Genomic DNA, 17,834 nt, shown 5'->3' with positions numbered 1-17,834 from the left:
AAGGCTCTTAATTTAACCTTTTGTTACATTCAATGTATTTGGAAGGCCATCAAGGTAAATGCCCCATGGTGTCTGGCCAGAGAAAACCCTTTATTTTCCAGAGTTCATGAAGTTTTCAAAAGTATTTAGCAAAAGATTCTTCAGTGCAAGTTAAGGACACAGCACACAGTAATTGCTGGGCAAAAGGATCAGAATGAAAACTGTTACCTAAACCTTTTGACATTCAGAAGGTCATACTGTAGTTCATGGCATTAACTTAAAGCTAACAAAACAGTGGGGTCTCAAATACACAATAGCAATACAGTTTATTTATGACGTGAACAAAAAGTCATAATGCAATGTCGTACTCAACTCAAAGTCTCATGTGTGAACCACAGTGTACATACGGAAGACACGGAACCCGTGAATAAGAAATAAACCCGCAAGCTTGCTTTCTGTTCCAATATCCCAAAATCATGCACACAAAAAAGGGCTGAGAGAAGACAGGAAAGGACAACTGACAAACAAGGAGAAAAAGCACAGCGCAAAGCCTTTTCGCAAACCCAGTTTCTTACCTTTCTTATCATTCATACCAATTATTCCCCAGAAGATGCGAAACTCAGTTAAAACAGTTAGTGAAAATTCATGCCCCAAAACACCGCAACCATGCAGACCCATTAAATTGATTAAGCTCCCAGTCTTGTTAGTGAGATTCACAGAGCTAATAATTCACACTTCAGACATGTCCACAAATGAAAGCATTTGGTTCTGCCTCTGACTCAAAGTATAAGTATTTTCCACTGGCAGAATGTTTTGAACTAGAAATATATTTCCAGAATCATTATTTCTTGATGTATTATTTTATATTTCACAACTGAGTAAAAAAGTGAAATTCAGTAACTGCATGAATGGCCTATAGTCAGATTCCTAGCAATATAAAGAAATCTCATCTGTGAGAGAGGTTCAGTCTCATATACCTGCAGTACATATCTCTCTCTCTCTGTAAATACGGTTGTCTCATATACCTACAGTACATATCCTCTCTCTGCACGAATGAGGTTGTCTTGTGTACCTGTAGTACATATCCTCTCTGTATGAATGAGGTTGGCTCGTATACCTGCAGTACATATCCTCTCTGTATGGAGGATGCTGTCTCATATACCTGCAGTACATATCCTCTCTGTATGGATGATGTCTCAAATACCTGTAGTACATATCCTCTCACTGTATGGATGATGTTGTCTCAAATACCTGTAGTACATAGCCCTCCCTGGCGCTCTGTTCCCTTCCCCGAGCATCCTGCAGCTGTGCCTGCAGGAGGCTGTTCTGCTCCTGCAGTTTGGCCAGCTCCTTCTGCGTCTGCTCCAGCTACACACAACAGAGTATTACACAGTGAAGACACAGAACTGCACACAGTGACAACACAGTGCAAACAACCCAACTCTCTCCCTCTCTGCTCTCTCCTTCTCTCTCTAACACACACACACACACACACACACACCCCCAAACACAAGCACACACACATCACCACACCGAGCAAATTGCAGTGATACAGTACACAAACAACTTCTCCAGCACATGCTTTCACTCCCACACAGCTCACACAAAGGCACCTTATTAATGCTTATACTGCTCTGTCATTCTACAGGCAGTAGAATAAATCTTTGAGACTGCCAAATAAAACTGCTGAGATGGAGTCTCCTGTACAATAGCCTCTCGCCAGCTGTGGGATAGGCAGCTAGAAATTCAAACTTAGGCAAATAAGGAATTCAACCAAGGTTTCACCAACTTCAGCCCAATGGCAAGATCAACCACGGTTTGATGAGCATTTCACTTTTCAATGGCTAGATTTTACCTCACGCCTGCCCCTATGTACTTATGTCACTCAATTAAGTATTGATTTAGGAACTGTGGACAGTTTAAGAAATGCAACCCTTGGAATCAAAATGCTGATATACAGACACAAAACCAATTTCAAACAATACTTCAGGAATGTATCCCTGGGGTTTTTTAGGGATTACTGTAGAACAATGTAATTTTCAATTCCACAATTTACTTGGAGTTAACTCTTGTTAAATCAGGCTTCCTATGCCATACCTCTTTGTCCAGCAGGGCTGCTAGCTCTTGAGCGGGAGGCCTTTCAGCTGTGGGGTCAGAGGAGTGAATGGTGGCGATGGGAACCTGCTTCTCCTCACGGAGGGGCGTGGTCTCCACCTGGTGCCATCGCTGCTCAATCTCCACCTGCACGTCGGGCGGCTTGCCCCTCTCCCCGCCTCCGTCTCCGCACGGATGGCCGTCCACCTCCATCCTCCCCTGGTCCTGGTCCTCTGGGGTCCTCGCCTCGCTCTCCGAGTTCGCCGTCCTGCCAGGCGCAGCCGTGGGCGTGGTCTGGAAGCGGCGCCTCCTCTCCTCGCGACGCCGCGCCCGCTCCTGCTCCAGCTCCTCCTCCGCCGTCGCCGGGGGCTCCCGGAGGGGCCCGCCCGAGGACGAGGAAGGGGAGGAGGTGGACGACACGGGCGGGGTGGAGGAGGGAGAAGTGGCGGCGGAGGAGGCGGAGCCGGCGTCCGGCGCGCCCGGGCCTCTCTCGGGCCGCCCGTCGGGCTCCTCCTGCCCTTTGCGGAAGTCGGCCCAGTCGAAGGTCTTGCAGCGGCCCTCCCGCCGGCGCTCGCGGATGCGGCTCCGGCGCTGCTCCGAGCCGCTGCTGTCCCCCGCCTGCGTCTCGCCCGGCGCGGCCGGCGCCTCCGGGGACTGGCGCGGCTCGGCGGGCGGCGGGGGGCTGATCTCCACCGCCGTCCGGCCCTTCGCCCGCTCGTCCGGGAGGGAACTGCAGGGGACCAGACACACGGCTCAACACCGCTGATCCACATGCCCTCAGTGTGCCACTGAACACTCACCGGCACACACACACGCGCACACACACACACACACACACACATGCACACTGCCTCTGAGACAATGTAGCCCAGCGCTTTTACGCACAGACCAAACATGCTTTTGCACTGACACGTCCAGGCATCTAACAGCGGCATGATGGGAGCTCAGGAGGAAGTCACACGGCTCAAGCACACGGCCAGTCAGAGCACACTGTACGCAGGGCCTGCGGGTGGGCTCATGACTGGGGGAATGCGCCCGTAGTATACCGATCATTGCGAGGTGTTGAGTTCCACAGCTGCACTAAATACGAGGGCTGACGGAACGCTCTATTTCCATCTCCTCATGGGGGGGGGGGGAAGAGGAAGAAGGGACAACAACACCAGAATAAGGAAGCTGTCCGAGAGGTGTCTACAGGGAAACGCCTAAAATATCAAACATTCCCGTCTGCGCTAGGACGGCTGACGCCACTGTAGTGCGTTAACGCGTCCGGCAACAGCTAGGAGAATGCTGGCAGGCGGGGGTCACACAGAGGCTGTGGGGTCCTCCGGCCCAGTCCAGCATGCACTGCACTGAGGCACCCCGCACATGCGGCACACCCTTTAGTCTTTGTGCTTAATCACCTCAATATAGCTTCCAAGAGTCAAATAACTCTGAAACTAATTTAGGAATGCTGGGTAGCAAGAAACAAGCAAGGTCAGAGAACAACATGCGGGCTGAGAGACTAGGGGGGGTGGAGAGAGAGGAGAGGATAAGGCCTGAATCTTGTTGCGACATCTCGATGAACGAGACTGTCAGTGGCCTTGAGCACAGAAACTGCCACACATTATACAACACACACTGCAGAGAAACAGGTGGGATAACAACACTGACTGGAGAGAAACAGGTGGGATAACACTCAGACTGCAGAGAAACAGGCAGGATAACAACACACACTCCAGAGAAACAGGTGGGATAACAACACTGACTGGAGAGAAACAGGCGGGGTAACACTCAGACTGCAGAGAAACAGACAGGATAACAACACTCACACTGCAGAGGAACAGATGGGATAACAACACACACACACTGCAGAGGAACAGGCAAGATAACAACACACACTGCAGAGGAACAGGCAGGATAACAACACTCACACTGCAGAGGAACAGGCAGGATAACACACACACTGCAGAGAAACAAGTGAGATAGCACATACACTGCAGAGAAACAGGTGGGACAGCTCTTGCACTGCAGAGAAACAGGTGGGATAACACACACACTGCAGAGAAACAGCCAGGCTAACGACAAACACAGAGAGGTCAGCCGAGCAGAGCTTTCAAACCTGGGTTTCAGAACCGACAGTTTCAGAGAGATGTTTTTCCTGGGGGCAGCGTGGAAACGGAGAGAGAGAGAACAATGGCAGGAAAGAGTTGGAGAAAAGATCAGTGAGAAGAGGGAGAAAGCAGCAGACGCACTGTACGATCTCCATTCCCCGTGCCCACGCTCCCTTACCGGGTGACATCGGGGGCGATCGTGGGCCGCACGTTTTTCATGATGGCCTGGATCCAGTTGCGCCGGATTCCAGAGGTCATGGCGGAGAGTGTGAACGCCCCTTCTTTCGTCTGGATGCGGGAGGGAACACATTTGAACAACTTCAGCAAGAACCCAGGGTCACCAAGGTGGAGTTATTAACTTCTACCTTTAATTGGACATCTGTAGCTCAACTCAATTACTACGGTCCAACAAGGGTTGCGAGGAGGCAGTTTTCACTTCAGCACAACACACACAACACACTTCCCTACGCAGTAAGCACAAGGGAGAGTGTGTGTTGCTGGGAAGAAAGGAGCACATAGCTCAGTAGTGTTAAGAAAGCCTCTGGTCTTCACTGGCTCCAACGCTGAGAGGCGGTTATAAATACCGGGGTTATTAATTTCTGGACACTAAAAACCTGTGTTGTTCTCAGCCAAAGAGAACGATACGCTTCGCTACTCTATTTATGCATCTGCCAAAATAACTGAGGGCCACAGAGACGGTGGCGGCAGCGGCTCATCCTAAAGTCCGCGTAAACACCGCGGACACCAGTCGGAGCGTGAAGGATTTCCGGCGCAGTGGGGGCGAGTTCTGGGTAACTGCCAACCGCTGGAGGGAGACCCGGGATCCTTCGCGTCGGCCGCGTCGGAAACCGTCGACGCCCCGTTACGCCGGGTCACCACGCCTCGCGCGCGTTTGAGGGCACCGCGAAAGACGTCGGATCGAACGGAGCCGGAGAGTCGGGGGCCCCGTTTCGGGCGACGCGCCGGGCCGTTTCACGCCTCTTCTCCGGCCCGGCAGGACGGCGAGGTAAACACCTGGGTCACGCTCTGCGTGAGAAGAGGGCCCGGCTGCCGGGGGTTACGCAAACGTGCTATTTGGGACGTAAATCATGAGGGCCGAGGGTCTCCAGGGTGACAGCAGCAGAGAACGTCTGCGGCAGAATTAGAGCCGATGATGTCACCCACAACAACATGGCAGGTCAGGTGGCTCTTCACGATGTGACAAAGGATTTTTTTTTTTTTGAAGGTGAATGATATCAGTTTCAAATCCGCATAGACTGCTGCTTTTTCCCCTCTAAATTTAAATTTGTTAATGTTTGCTTGGTCAAAGCAATGTGCCATCATCTTCATAACGTGCCTCCTTGCTAGGCTACAGACGTATCAGAATGAAATCTGCACTCACGTGGATCTGGAAACCGTAATTCCTCTGCACAGGGAACTCGGTGACATCACAACAAGTTGACAGGTCGATCTCGCCATCCAGATCAGCAGCCTGGAAGGAAGACAAACAAGCCTGCTGGAGGAGAGCCTGCAGCAGCTGGACCGGGTGTAAACAAGGGTGTGTGGGGTCACAACCTACCTCTTCTGCAATGGAGTCCCTGTAGTATCTCAGACTCTGGTCGGTCAGCACAAACCAGTGCTTCTTCCACTGGGGGGGGTGGGGGGGGGGGGCGGAGAGTGAGGGAAAAGAGTGAGCACAGAACTGACATACACACATACACATATACACAAACACAAACACAAGCTCAAACACACACACACACACAATCCCCACTCACCAGCCCCTCTTCGTACAGCTTCGTCATCCATCCTTTCTTAAAATTCAGCAGGTCAGGCTGAAACAAAAGAAGAGGCCAGCACTCAAGTCTCACATCAACGCGGATTACATCAGAATGACAGAAATAACTACTGCCACTGTTCACGGTGACGAGATTAGTTTTGGTTGCAAATATACAAGTTCTCTAACAAGGGAATACGGAGACAAAACAAAAGACAAAATTTCACATGAATTAAATTTGCACAGAGAATAATATGATAATGTTGACAATGAAATATGCATACAACTTTTGTATACAACACTGGCTTTTGCCTAAAGTCAAACTACAAAGAAAAGGGAAACAGGACCTAACTGCTAATAATTTTTTTATTACAAAGTACACTTGTTTTTTTACAAGACTATATGCATTTAAGTCGTACAGTACATACAGCTTGCTCCTATAACAGGTCTCCGGCAATACAGAGTTTGAATGAACTTCACTGCGATGTCAACAGCAGAGCTAAGTAAACTCCACTCTTTCCCGCTAAGCTCAATTCATAAACCCGGGGGAGACCCGGCCCGTTCCTCCACTCTAAAATGCGATACGAGCGCACGGCGCGTTTCCCGACCCCGGGGGGGCAGGCGGCGCCCCGGCCCTACCTTGTTTCTGTTCCGCTTCATCGGTCGCCAGGACTGGGGAGAGACACGCTAGCCCTCGCCGTCTCGCACACACTTTCTCTCTCTCTCACTCACTCGCTCTCTCTCTCTCTCTCTCACTCACTTGCTCTCTCTCTCTCTCTCGCCCAGCGCCCCGGTCCTGCGGCTTTACCGTCTGGCCCGCCGGCTATTTATAACAGCGGGGCTATTCTGACAGCTGCGGCTCGCAGGCTGACAGGAAGCTCCTTACGACAGCGAGACGGACGGCCGGGCAGGAACCAGGGGCTAAGGGCATGGGGCAGCTCGGGCATGGGACAGCCTCGGCGCCTGGGGCAGCTCGGGCGTGGGACAGCCTCGGCGCCTGGGGCAGCTCGGGCGTGGGACAGCCTCGGCGCCTGGGGCAGCTCGAGCGTGGGACAGCCTCGGCGCCTGGGGCAGCTCGGGCGTGGGACAGCCTCACCGCCTGGGGCAGCTCGGGCGTGGGACAGCCTCACCGCCTGGGGCAGCTCGGGCGTGGGACAGCCTCAGCGCCTGGGGCAGCTCGGGCGTGGGACAGCCTCAGCGCCTGGGGCAGCTCGGGCGTGGGACAGCCTCAGCGCCTGGGGCAGCTCGAGCGTGGGACAGCCTCACCGCCTGGGGCAGCTCGGGCGTGGGACAGCCTCAGCGCCTGGGGCAGCTCGAGCGTGGGACAGCCTCAGCGCCTGGGGCAGCTCGGGCGTGGGAGAGCCTCAGCGCCTGGGGCAGCTCGAGCGTGGGACAGCCTCAGCGCCTGGGGCAGCTCGGGCGTGGGACAGCCTCAGCGCCTGGGGCAGCTCGGGCGTGGGACAGCCTCAGCGCCTGGGGCAGCTCGGGCGTGGGACAGCCTCAGCGCCTGGGGCAGCTCGGGCGTGGGACAGCCTCAGCGCCTGGGGCAGCTCGGGCGTGGGACAGCCTCAGCGCCTGGGGCAGCTTGGGCGTGGGACAGCTTCAGCGCCTGGGGCAGCTCGGGCGTGGGACAGCCTCAGCGCCTGGGGCAGCTCGGGCGTGGGACAGCCTCAGCCTGCTTACAGGCTGAGCAAACGCTCCATAGTATTGGGGGGTGAGAGTGAAAAAAGAAGCTCTCCCTTTATTCGACTGTCTATTTCAAGCCACCGGTCACCTGTGGTCACGTCACATGACTTTACGTACAGTAATCTCCTTCCTGTTCGGCGCTGAAGGGTCGCCCCGCGGTCTGCGTCCGCAGAGGACACTCACCGTCATGGAGGACTCCGTGGCGCGGCGGTCCAGGGACTTGGCGCGGCGGTAGCTGGAGATGGACGAGCTGGAGACGTCGGGCATGGCGCGCTCCTTCCCAGCATCTAAAGAGCAGTCCTGCACAACGGCGCACACATCAGAACAGACGGGTCATTCACCTGTAACATGAAACTATACATCCTCAAATGCATTTATTCACAAATAGAGGACTGTTCTCTGAATGCTCTGAGATACTGATGTACCAGTGCAGCTAAAGCAGTACAGTGGCACTACAGCATTATTGGCAGGTAAAGCACAGACAGGACATTGGTGCAACAGTACTGTAAGTAAGTACAAACAGTAAAACAGTAGAGAGAGACTCCTGCTATACAAATGACATACTACACAGTGAAGTGTGCGTCAGTGTTCCACAGCGAGATGACAGACAGCACAATGGGGCACCTGTTTGCTGGGGAGGTGGCGTCTCTCGCTGCGGCCCTGTCGCTGGGCAGCGGCGCTGGTGGAGGAAGAGGAGGGGGGCTCTGAGGAAGAGCTGGTCTCCATGTGCTCCACGCTGTCGCCCTCCGGCGACTCAAACTTGTCGATCACCTGGGACCGCCTGGCCAGACGAAGCAACAGACAGACGCCGTGAGAGAGCAGGAACCAGCCTCACAAGAACGATGCACAAACATGGCAGCCTTTCCTTTCCCACTCACACATGACCATTTTATCAGTGACAAATACTTCCCTGAAAGACTGGAGTCTCTTGGTTACATAGCAGACTATGAAGTCATCCACAACACTCTACAATGTACAATGCACACACAAGGACAACACTGTTACATAAGCCTTTATTGTCAAAACAAATGCCATAAACCACTTATGCTGTCCCAGAACTGGTATTCTCTTAAAAGCTCAGGTGTGTCCTGTGCTCACTTATACAGACAGCACAGGTATGTTCTGTGCTCCTTTATACAGACAGCACAGATGTGCCCTGTGCTCATTTACAGACAGCACAGGTATGCCCTGTACTCATTTACAGACAGCACAGGTGAGCCCTGTGCTCATTTATACAGACAGCACAGGTGAGCCCTGTGCTCATTTATACAGACAGCACAGGTGAGCCCTGTGCTCATTTACAGACAGCACAGGTATGCCCTGTACTCATTTACAGACAGCACAGGTGAGCCCTGCGCTCATTTATACAGACAGCACAGGTGAGCCCTGTGCTCATTTATACAGACAGCACAGGTGTGTCCTGTGCTTATTTATACAGACAGCACAGGTGTGTCCTGTGCTCATTTATACAGACAGCACAGGCGTGTGTACAGTGCTGATTTCTGACAGGGAAAATGTCAGGACTGACAGCCTGGGAGCTGTAGTCCACTGTAGTGCAGCTCTGATGGGAGCAGTCAGGCTGGCTGAGGGCACTGCACAAGCAGAGGCACGCCCGGCACTGCTGCACCTCAGACACACAGCAGGGAAGAGTGCTAATGCTAACGAGGGTCACCCTGCTGCTCATTATAAAGAACCAGGAAATACGACTATGAGACAACAAGAGCTGTTCAGAGAATACGGTAATTAAATGGAGGTAAAAGGGGCCCCAAAGAATGAAAAGAAACAGAAAAGAGAAGATGAAATGGTGAGAGACAGCAAGCAACCAAATGTACAGTATGAAAACGTTTTAAAAGGCGAGTTGCTCTAAGAGGAAATGCACTTTGCCGAGACTACTTTTTTAAACTATGGAGAGAAAGAAGCATTTTTAAATACATGAGCCCAAAATGAGGGTTCTGAGCAACAGCAATGGCGGCAGCAGCAGCGTCAGCATCAGCCAGCAAGGTTTGTGTGTGCGCGTGTATGCGTGCGTGTTTATGCGTGCGTGTTTATGCGTGTGTGTTTATGTGTGCGTGTGTATGTGTGTGTGAGAGAGAGACACAGTGAAAGAGCTCCCCGGGCAGTGCTTTTTTTGGAGGTGGAATGGAAGCAAGCAGAAGTCAGGGGTGCGGCTGGCGCAGCAGCAGGACAGGGGCAGAGGATTTGCGAGGGCAGATTTTTCGCAGGCTCCTGGAAGAAAAGAACAAAAAAAGACAAGGAGACCAAGCTGAGGAGAAAGACCAAGAATGGAGAATAGAAACCGCAAATTAGGTTATTAAGAAATATGCATCGATTCAAAAATAAAAATAAGAAAATGAACATGCTCATAAAAACAAGAGATTAAGGGACCTAACAAATGACAGAATAAGGAACATTACATTATTAATTTTGTTAAGTCCTATTTCTAACAATAATGATTGATTATTGTAGAAATACTGCAAAAAAGGGGATGGGTTTGACGACACTGGTCATTGTGCAGACATGTAAATGTCAGCCTCAGCGCACTCAATTTACAGCTCCACTAGATGGAGCCAGAAGTAAGAGTTTGGCTTCGCTGGCAGCTAAGAACCAGGGGGTGAAGGTATGTTTACTGCTCCAGGGCGAATCATTAACACGCTACAGAGGTGAAAGCCCCAGAGTATGTGCTTTTCATGTAACATGTACACGTGTGCAGAAACCAGTGTTCTGTGATGGCCAAGAGCTGTTCTAGGGATTTGGCAGCAAGTATGTGGAGCTCAGCACACTTATCTGCAAACTCAGACATCACTCACTGTACCTTCCAGTGGACAGTACAAGGACGCCACTGAACTCATTGTTCATCGTTACTCACCCAGACCCTCAAGTCTTTCTTTATGATACCTTAGAATAACAAAGAACCATGCGAGTGTGTGTTTTTGGAAATGAAGAGGAGGGGCTTCTGTTACTGAGGGAAGGAGGAGGGGGGGGGTCTATGTGTGTTACTGTGGGAAAGAGGAGGGGTTTATGTGTTATTGAGGGAATGAGGGGGCAGGGTTTGTGTTAACTGTGGGAATGAACAGAAGGGGTCTGTGTGATACTATGAGAATGAGGAGGACGGGCTTGTGCATGTTTATGAAAATTAGGAGGAGGGGTTTGTGTGTTTATGGGAATAAGGAGGAGGGGTTTCTGCGTGTTTATGGGAATAAAGAGGAGGGGTTTGCATTTTTATTAAAATGAGGAGGAGGGGCTTGTGCAGGTGTACTCACCTGCGCTCCTGTCCAAAGAGCCGGGCCACCTCCTCCCTGCCGGGGCTGCGTGTGCGAGCACGCAGCTCCTGCCGCTTCTTGTCCGAGCGGAAGGCCTCGCGGTGACTCAGCCTCCTGGCCCTGGGCAGGTCTGCCAGGGAGGTGTAATCCCTGGCGCTCCGCCCTGCTCCCCCCGCCCACTCCGCCCCGCCCCCGCCGCGCCCATCCCAGCTGGCGGCGCTGGTGGGCGTGGTGGTGCTGCTGGCCTCCGAGTCCAGGGAGCTCTGGGAGGAGCTGATGGTGGAGGAGCCGTTGGAGAAGAGGGGCCCTGGGGGAGAGAAGGGGTCCCCGCAGCCGCTGCGGTCCGGGGACGGGCAGTACAGGGACGTGAGGGGATCCGTGTCGGAGGAGCTGTACCTGTGGGGCCCCCCGGGGCCGCTGGGAGAGGAGAGGGACAGCTGCTGCGGGGGCTGGGGCTCCGGCTTGGCTTTCTCCAGGGAGAAGTACCCGCTTTCCACACGGGCCTTACGCCCTCCATTCACTGAGCTCCGATCTAAGGCAGAGGGGTAGGGGCAGACCGCCGGTTAGACAGTTCTCAATCACTGCACAGAAACAATGTGACAAAAACACGAGGACAAACACATGAACACACACGCACACACGCGCACACACACAGTGAGAGCGAGTCCCAGGCTAAAATGCCCATTTCCTGGGACCCAGTCGTGTAGCCGAACAGCTGAAGGGGTTATCGCTAAGCTCGTCCCACCCGGACACCTTCAGGAATGTGACCTCTAACCTCAGCGCAACCAGCAGCTGCTTCTCAGCCAACCTGGCCCTCAGCGCCCAACACCAGAAACCCAAGATGAAACAGTCTGAGCGGGCCAGCACAGCCAAAACACAACACCCCCTACACACCCTGAAAATCCCCATTCACAAACCGGCTACTGATACTTCCCGTTCTGCCTTCAGGCAAGGCCCCATTCTAATTCCAACTGGCTCCATAGCTACAGCCAACAATTTTAATAACTCCATTTACTTATAAGTAAAATTTCCCCTGCTCTCGGTCTCAGTTCAACCCTTGTGGTTAAATAAGTCTCGGCACAGAGGGCTTTAGTGTTTTTCAAAAGGCGCAACAGTCCACGTCCATTATTTACAGATTATTTATGTACAGCTCCTTACAGCACCGTTTGGCCAGCCCGAGCTCATGTCTCTCACCGTAAATAGGGCAGTAATAGATGATGTATTTTGAGGTAAAGCGGTGGGGTCTGACTGGGGCAGGAGGGGGTGCGCGCTCTGATCTATGGAATCTGACAGGGATTATGAGCCGAGCTGCAGGCCTGAGCGACTGGTTTGGGACCTCCGAACGGCCTGCTCTGCACTTAATCACAGGCAGGTGTGCCTGCTGATAGATATTAGCCCTTCCCGCACACACAGTTGCATTACAGGCATGAGCACACGTGCACAAACACACACATGCACACACAGGCGCACAAACAAATGCACTCATGCTCTAACACACAGAGACATTCAGACAAACATGCACACACTCTCGCACGCATGCACACACACAAACACGCACACGCACAGACACAACCACACACACACATGCAGTTAGAAAACATTTTTTGGCAGTTAAACATTCTAAAGTTGGCACATCAGATGTTAACTAATTTGCTTTTAATAAAACGCAGGTGCATATAAAACAGTGCATGTCTTACAAAACCCACAATAATTTTAAAGCATTTCACTCTCACACCAGCAGCACAAATAAAACTATTAACCCATGAAAAGCCTAACAAACAGAAATGTTACCCTGGCAAACGGCGCAGGACTGTTGACTGTGCAGGATGACAGCTAAGGGTGGCCTTGTAATGGGAGCTGAAGGACAGGCAGCCCCAGTCTCAAGATCAGCTGTCCTCTCCATCATAGAGCTTTAACCGGCAGGAGCTGAGCCCCAAAGCCCCACAGACAGACAAAGCCCCATATTTACTGCTAAGGCCGGGACGAACACTAGACGGGTCAATCCCATTCCCAATCAGGGCCCGGAACAGGGCCTGGAATGTTCTGGTAAAGTCAGAACACCGACCAGAAGGGACAAAAGCAAACCTGCTACTGTTCTGGTATGAAGAAGATTTTGTTTTTTCCAGCACAGGCCTCAGAATAATAATCAAACCATCGATCTCACCGATTGCACACAACTTGTATACTTCCATTTGTAAAATAAATGTTTCCCCTCACACAGACATTTTATATTTCTGCTAATGTTTCAAATATAATGATACTGTAATCGATTCCCCCACTGAGAAGAACTGGCAGTAGGTCCATTACATTTGGGACATTTACGGATATTAACCTTCAGCAAATGGGGAAACAACTGTTGGTTTCACGCACTATTAATTCGCTAACAAAGAAAAACCAGTGTTGCTGCTGCAATTCAAAACCACATGGCCACGTTTTCAAATCAGTCAAATTTCAACCAGAGACTAAACAAAGCAAGTAAAAACTTCATGTGAAAAGACAGGTCTGCTCGAAGGGCTCTCTCATCACATGCAATGCATTCTATGCTGAAGAGCTTTCACAGCCCTAACAGAGACGCAAGCAGCATTTATACTTCAAAGGGAAAAGACACATAGCCAAGAGCTAAACAGCTTATTACCATGTGTGTGTGTCATCCTTAATCCTAATTGGTACATAAGTGGCAGTACAGAAATGTTCCAGGCAAAAAATGTTGATTGTCCAGAGCAAACATCTTCAGTGATAAGCTTGGTGAACATTCTGTAGACTGCTGATAACTGGACAATGCCATTATAGAGCATGAAATTCAACAATTATCACAACAAGTATCACACCAGTTACGCCAAAAAACAGTAGGCTTTTATTAGCCTGTATACTGTACAACCAGTGAAGTGATGTTTAATTTCTGATGCAAAATATAAACTTAAATATTAACTTAACATAATTTTGAATGCTTTAGTATCGGGCTAACATCAGAAAAACTATAATGAGTACTTATAAAGTTAAGATGACCAGGATTTGGTCAGGTGGCAACGGCAAAACTGGAAGTGTTATTTTTGGCGAATTTGGAAGTTTCTAGATGTTCTATTTAAATTTTGGAGCCACTTTGACACTTTGATGGATTGGTGACTTGTCCAAGACCTGTACACCCATGTGCGTGGGGATAGGCTCCAGATGCCCCCCCCCCTCGCGACCTTAGCCAGGAGTAAGCAGTGACAAGGAAAATGCACATTCTCAATTCAGCTGGACCAAGAAAGAAGGCATGACATCTTTGAGATATAAGACTATGTTTTAACAAATGTAACCCATTCAGCAATGGAAAGAGTATACCATATCTCAGAGGAAAAAACCTCAGCAATCTTTCTCAATAGGAAAACTGGAAATGGATCCTCAGTTACCAACCTGATATCCCTAAATAAAAATACGTGGCAGTAAAAACGAAAATCTATTTGCCCAATTCAGGTTATTTCATAATAAATACAAATTAATTCAATACATATATAGTGGTTTACATTATCTGATATACTGTATCTTCTCTTAATATAAAATTGGCTCTAGCTCACAAAGTATCAGAGCCCACTCTTTTTTATTGTTGTTTACACAATATAGTATATTGAAGAATCTATTAATGTGCAAAAAAAAAAAAAAAAAATTGTACTATTTATTGTACAGGCAAATCTGAGACGTCAATGGATTTTTCAGTCCAAAATTTGAACAGAATGTCCCTACACTTATTTATTCTGAGCTGCATCATCCTTCAGGGCTGTCTCACAGTTCTATTTTAGCTCTGAGAGCTGCTATTCTGACTGCGTTATAAAATGATATACAGTTAACATCTGATGTAGATACAATTACAGGTAAATTACCCCTGATGCTAATGCCGTTCTGTAGACTGTGTGCACATTCACACAAACAGCATGCAGCAGTATACAAACAAATACAGTACGTTTCTCAATCATAACCCGAGACGGGTGCAGGGTGTACATGCAGTATAATCATGGGCTGAAGTTATTCGGGCCCCCTCTAGCGACCGGTGCTTACCCTCTGTGGAGGTGCTGGGGGGCGGGTAGCTCTGGCCCAGCTGGCTGAGGCAGGACGCACTGCGGCTGCAGGGGATGGACGCCCGGCCCCGCCTGTCCTCCTGCCACAGGGACGAGCGGCTGGCCGGGACCCTCTCGGCCGAGGCGATGCTGCTGGGGAGGCACGGGATGCTCCCCCCGCTGCTGCTGCTGGTCACCGTCACCTTGGCCGGCCCCGGCTCCTGAGTGACAGACGGAGACAGAGTAAGGAGGCGAACCGTGTAGGGTTCGGAAAACGAAAAGCCGCGCTCAGCCACGCAGTCAAAACGGCACCAGCCTCCCTACAGCGCCCCGCGCTGCACCACAAGTCCCATGATCCTCTGTGAGAGCAGAAGGCATTCTGGGAAGCTCACAGCAGCCAATTCCACTAATGAGCCACCTGACACAGGCTTTAATCACACTTCTCTCCCTGACTCTTCTGTCTCACACGTAAATCACCTCCACAGCTGACAAACAGTTCCACTGCATCCTTTCAACAGTTTATTCTAGAGTGTTTGTTCATTTAGAGTGGACAATTACTAGCAACACTAAATGAAGCAACATGCAACAGAACACTTTTGAGCCATTGTAGAACTGAAAAGGACAGATTTTTTAATCTTTAATCTTTTTAATCTATTCAAGTACCTGGTTCAAGCGTATAAGGGTAATACCCCAGCTAGAAACTGAACCCAAAACCTTTGCGTTAGAAGTCCAGTTCTCTAGCTATTATACAACACTGCTGCCTCACAGAAATTACAGGCTTTTGGCAGAGTGAAACTTTTTACAATTTGTTTAATTCTCTGAGAATTTTGATGGCTGGAAATTCACAGAAGCAGTTTTGTTTAACTATCGTTGCTTAAGGGTACAACGGCAGGCAACGGCAACTTGGTAGTAATGAAACAAATCCATCTGTTAATGCTACACGCCCACCCAACCTAATTCAGTTTAAGGAATGGAAAATCTTCACAGAATCTTCCTCAGTTAGCACAAAAGACCAGAAAACCCTAAAGTTAAGTAGCTAATGGCTTCACTCAATGAGGGCAGAGTTGATCCAACCATTCTTTAGTTGGGTTTAGGGCATGTGCAGAAATAAGGAAAGGGGAGCAATAAATTCCTCTACCCTAACCACTGCCAGTGATTTTAAGCACTTGGACCAGGTTTCAGTGGTTGGAGACCAGGATGTCTACACGGACGAGACTTCCACAGAGCCACATCCCCCTGACCTCCATCGTTCTCCTGGGACCACACGCAGCACAGAGCTGCCACCCTGCACCACAGCTCTGCTCCATAAAGCACCTGAAGAGAACAATCATTAATCCCGCAGCAGCTGTAGACATCTCATCTTGCACTTAAAAGGGAACAGCAAGGTGAAGGGCTGGATGGGGGAGGTAATGGAGAAAAGACAAAGAGATCAAAGCTAAGGAGAGTAGGTGGTGGTGGTGGTGGTGGTGATGGGGGGGCTGACAAATCCACTGCCCTGGAATGGAAACTTGCTGCCTTCCATAGTGGCTTAGGCCTCCTCCCTAAAACTCAACACAGCTCATCTCCCCCGCCTGCTCTATGCGGTCTCATCTGCCTGGCTCGGCCTCACGGGTACTTCTCCTCCAATGAGCTCATAGGACTGAGAGATGGAGCCCCCACTGCAGCTCATGCAGGGGTGGGCCTGTCCCGTGGAGGGCTCGCTGACTCCCTGCCTGGGGTCACAGGTGGGCAGACAGGAGGAGCACCTGACGCCGGTTCTCACAATGGGGTCTTTTATGGGAAGACTGCACTGCTGAGGAGTGGAGGGAACAGAAAGGGGAACAGAGGGAGGGCGGCTATGACCCACAGCCTCATTAAATCACACCTCCCTTTGATCCGTCTAATTAAAGGAAAGCATTGTGCCATACATGTACACCTTTACCTTCGTGGATTCATAGGGTGACTGTTCTTTCCATCTCCAGGCACACGTGTGGCTGTCACATAGCCTTGAATTTACCATCTTACGGACAGTGCAAGCAATTAATCAGAGCTAAAACATTAAAAATGAGTATTGATTGTGCAGCCATTTTCAGCTGCTGTGTGCCAAAGTGACAGAAAGCCAGATGCTATCAGAGCGAAAGAAGACAGGAACAAGGGAGACGGGTGACAAACAAAAGCAGAGGTGCCAACACTGCAGAGGTGAAAAACCACAGCACGACAGTATAGATCTCCTGTTTCCGAAATCAAAATGCGTGAGATCAAGGATCTTAACCACGGGGTGATGGAGAGTTTCAGGACACAATCTGGCTAAAATATTCTAATTACATTTAGCGCCCATTTTAAGACATACCACTTCCCATGGTTTGAGTGTGACATTGGTTCTCAATGCACGAGTCCCACGCACCTGAGGCTTATGCATGTGTGGGTGGGTTTTTTTCTGTTTGCCGGATCAATAAACGTTATTGCTGCAAATTTCAATGATTTTTTTTTTTTTTTTGCTATGATACATATATAAAATAAACAATGGCCATACATGAGCTTAGCTGTAGCTAGCTAAAGTGCACCTTGAAGAGAAGAATTCCCCTTGCCACTGTGTTTGTTGTCCGGCAGATGTTCAGAATATTTACCAGTCCTGGCTGGACATTCATCAACCAGTTGGCAGAAGCACTCTGGGAGGATCCCCATCTGCACAAGTTCAGCATTGTGGTTTTTAGTTTCATGGAGAGATGTGTTTATTTTTCAAACAAAATGTTTTTCCATAGTTTTTGTTTCAGCTTCAGTTTTCGTTTATGATAATAGTCTTGGTGCAGATACTGTGTATTAAACAGGTTGTTGTTTAGCTGGCGTACAGTTAGTGGTGTTAGCATGTAGCCACATAGCAGAGGCTCAATACTAACTAGCTATGGGGAAAAAAATAATAGTTGGCACCTCTGCAGGACTGAGGACCTCAAAATGC

At 50.1% G+C, this 17,834-nt stretch overlaps 1 protein-coding gene across 5 annotated transcripts in view; it reads right to left on the bottom strand.

Annotated features, from left to right (window-relative positions):
• The window catches only part of si:ch73-103b11.2 (COP1-interactive protein 1), a 103,730-nt gene that overhangs the window by 13,525 nt on the left and 72,371 nt on the right, over nt 1-17,834 (bottom strand). For 3 of the 5 annotated variants that reach the window (XM_035401381.1, XM_035401374.1, XM_035401359.1), the window contains exons 6-16: nt 14,901-15,120; nt 10,866-11,397; nt 8,230-8,386; nt 7,789-7,905; nt 5,921-5,977; nt 5,722-5,790; nt 5,545-5,634; nt 4,342-4,451; nt 4,172-4,210; nt 2,077-2,803; nt 1,231-1,347 (exon numbers count right to left, since the gene is read on the bottom strand). In XM_035401381.1, coding sequence (XP_035257272.1) covers nt 1,231-1,347; nt 2,077-2,803; nt 4,172-4,210; nt 4,342-4,451; nt 5,545-5,634; nt 5,722-5,790; nt 5,921-5,977; nt 7,789-7,905; nt 8,230-8,386; nt 10,866-11,397; nt 14,901-15,120 — 2,235 coding nt within the window. The remainder of the gene's footprint in view (nt 1-1,230; nt 1,348-2,076; nt 2,804-4,171; nt 4,211-4,341; nt 4,452-5,544; nt 5,635-5,721; nt 5,791-5,920; nt 5,978-7,788; nt 7,906-8,229; nt 8,387-10,865; nt 11,398-14,900; nt 15,121-17,834) is intronic. The other 2 variants (XM_035401389.1, XM_035401368.1) reach the window with 2 other exon arrangements.

The sequence above is a fragment of the Anguilla anguilla genome, chromosome 2 (assembly GCF_013347855.1).
Source record: "Anguilla anguilla isolate fAngAng1 chromosome 2, fAngAng1.pri, whole genome shotgun sequence".
Lineage (NCBI taxonomy): Eukaryota > Metazoa > Chordata > Actinopteri > Anguilliformes > Anguillidae > Anguilla > Anguilla anguilla.
This window is presented reverse-complemented; position numbering and strand designations above follow the sequence as displayed.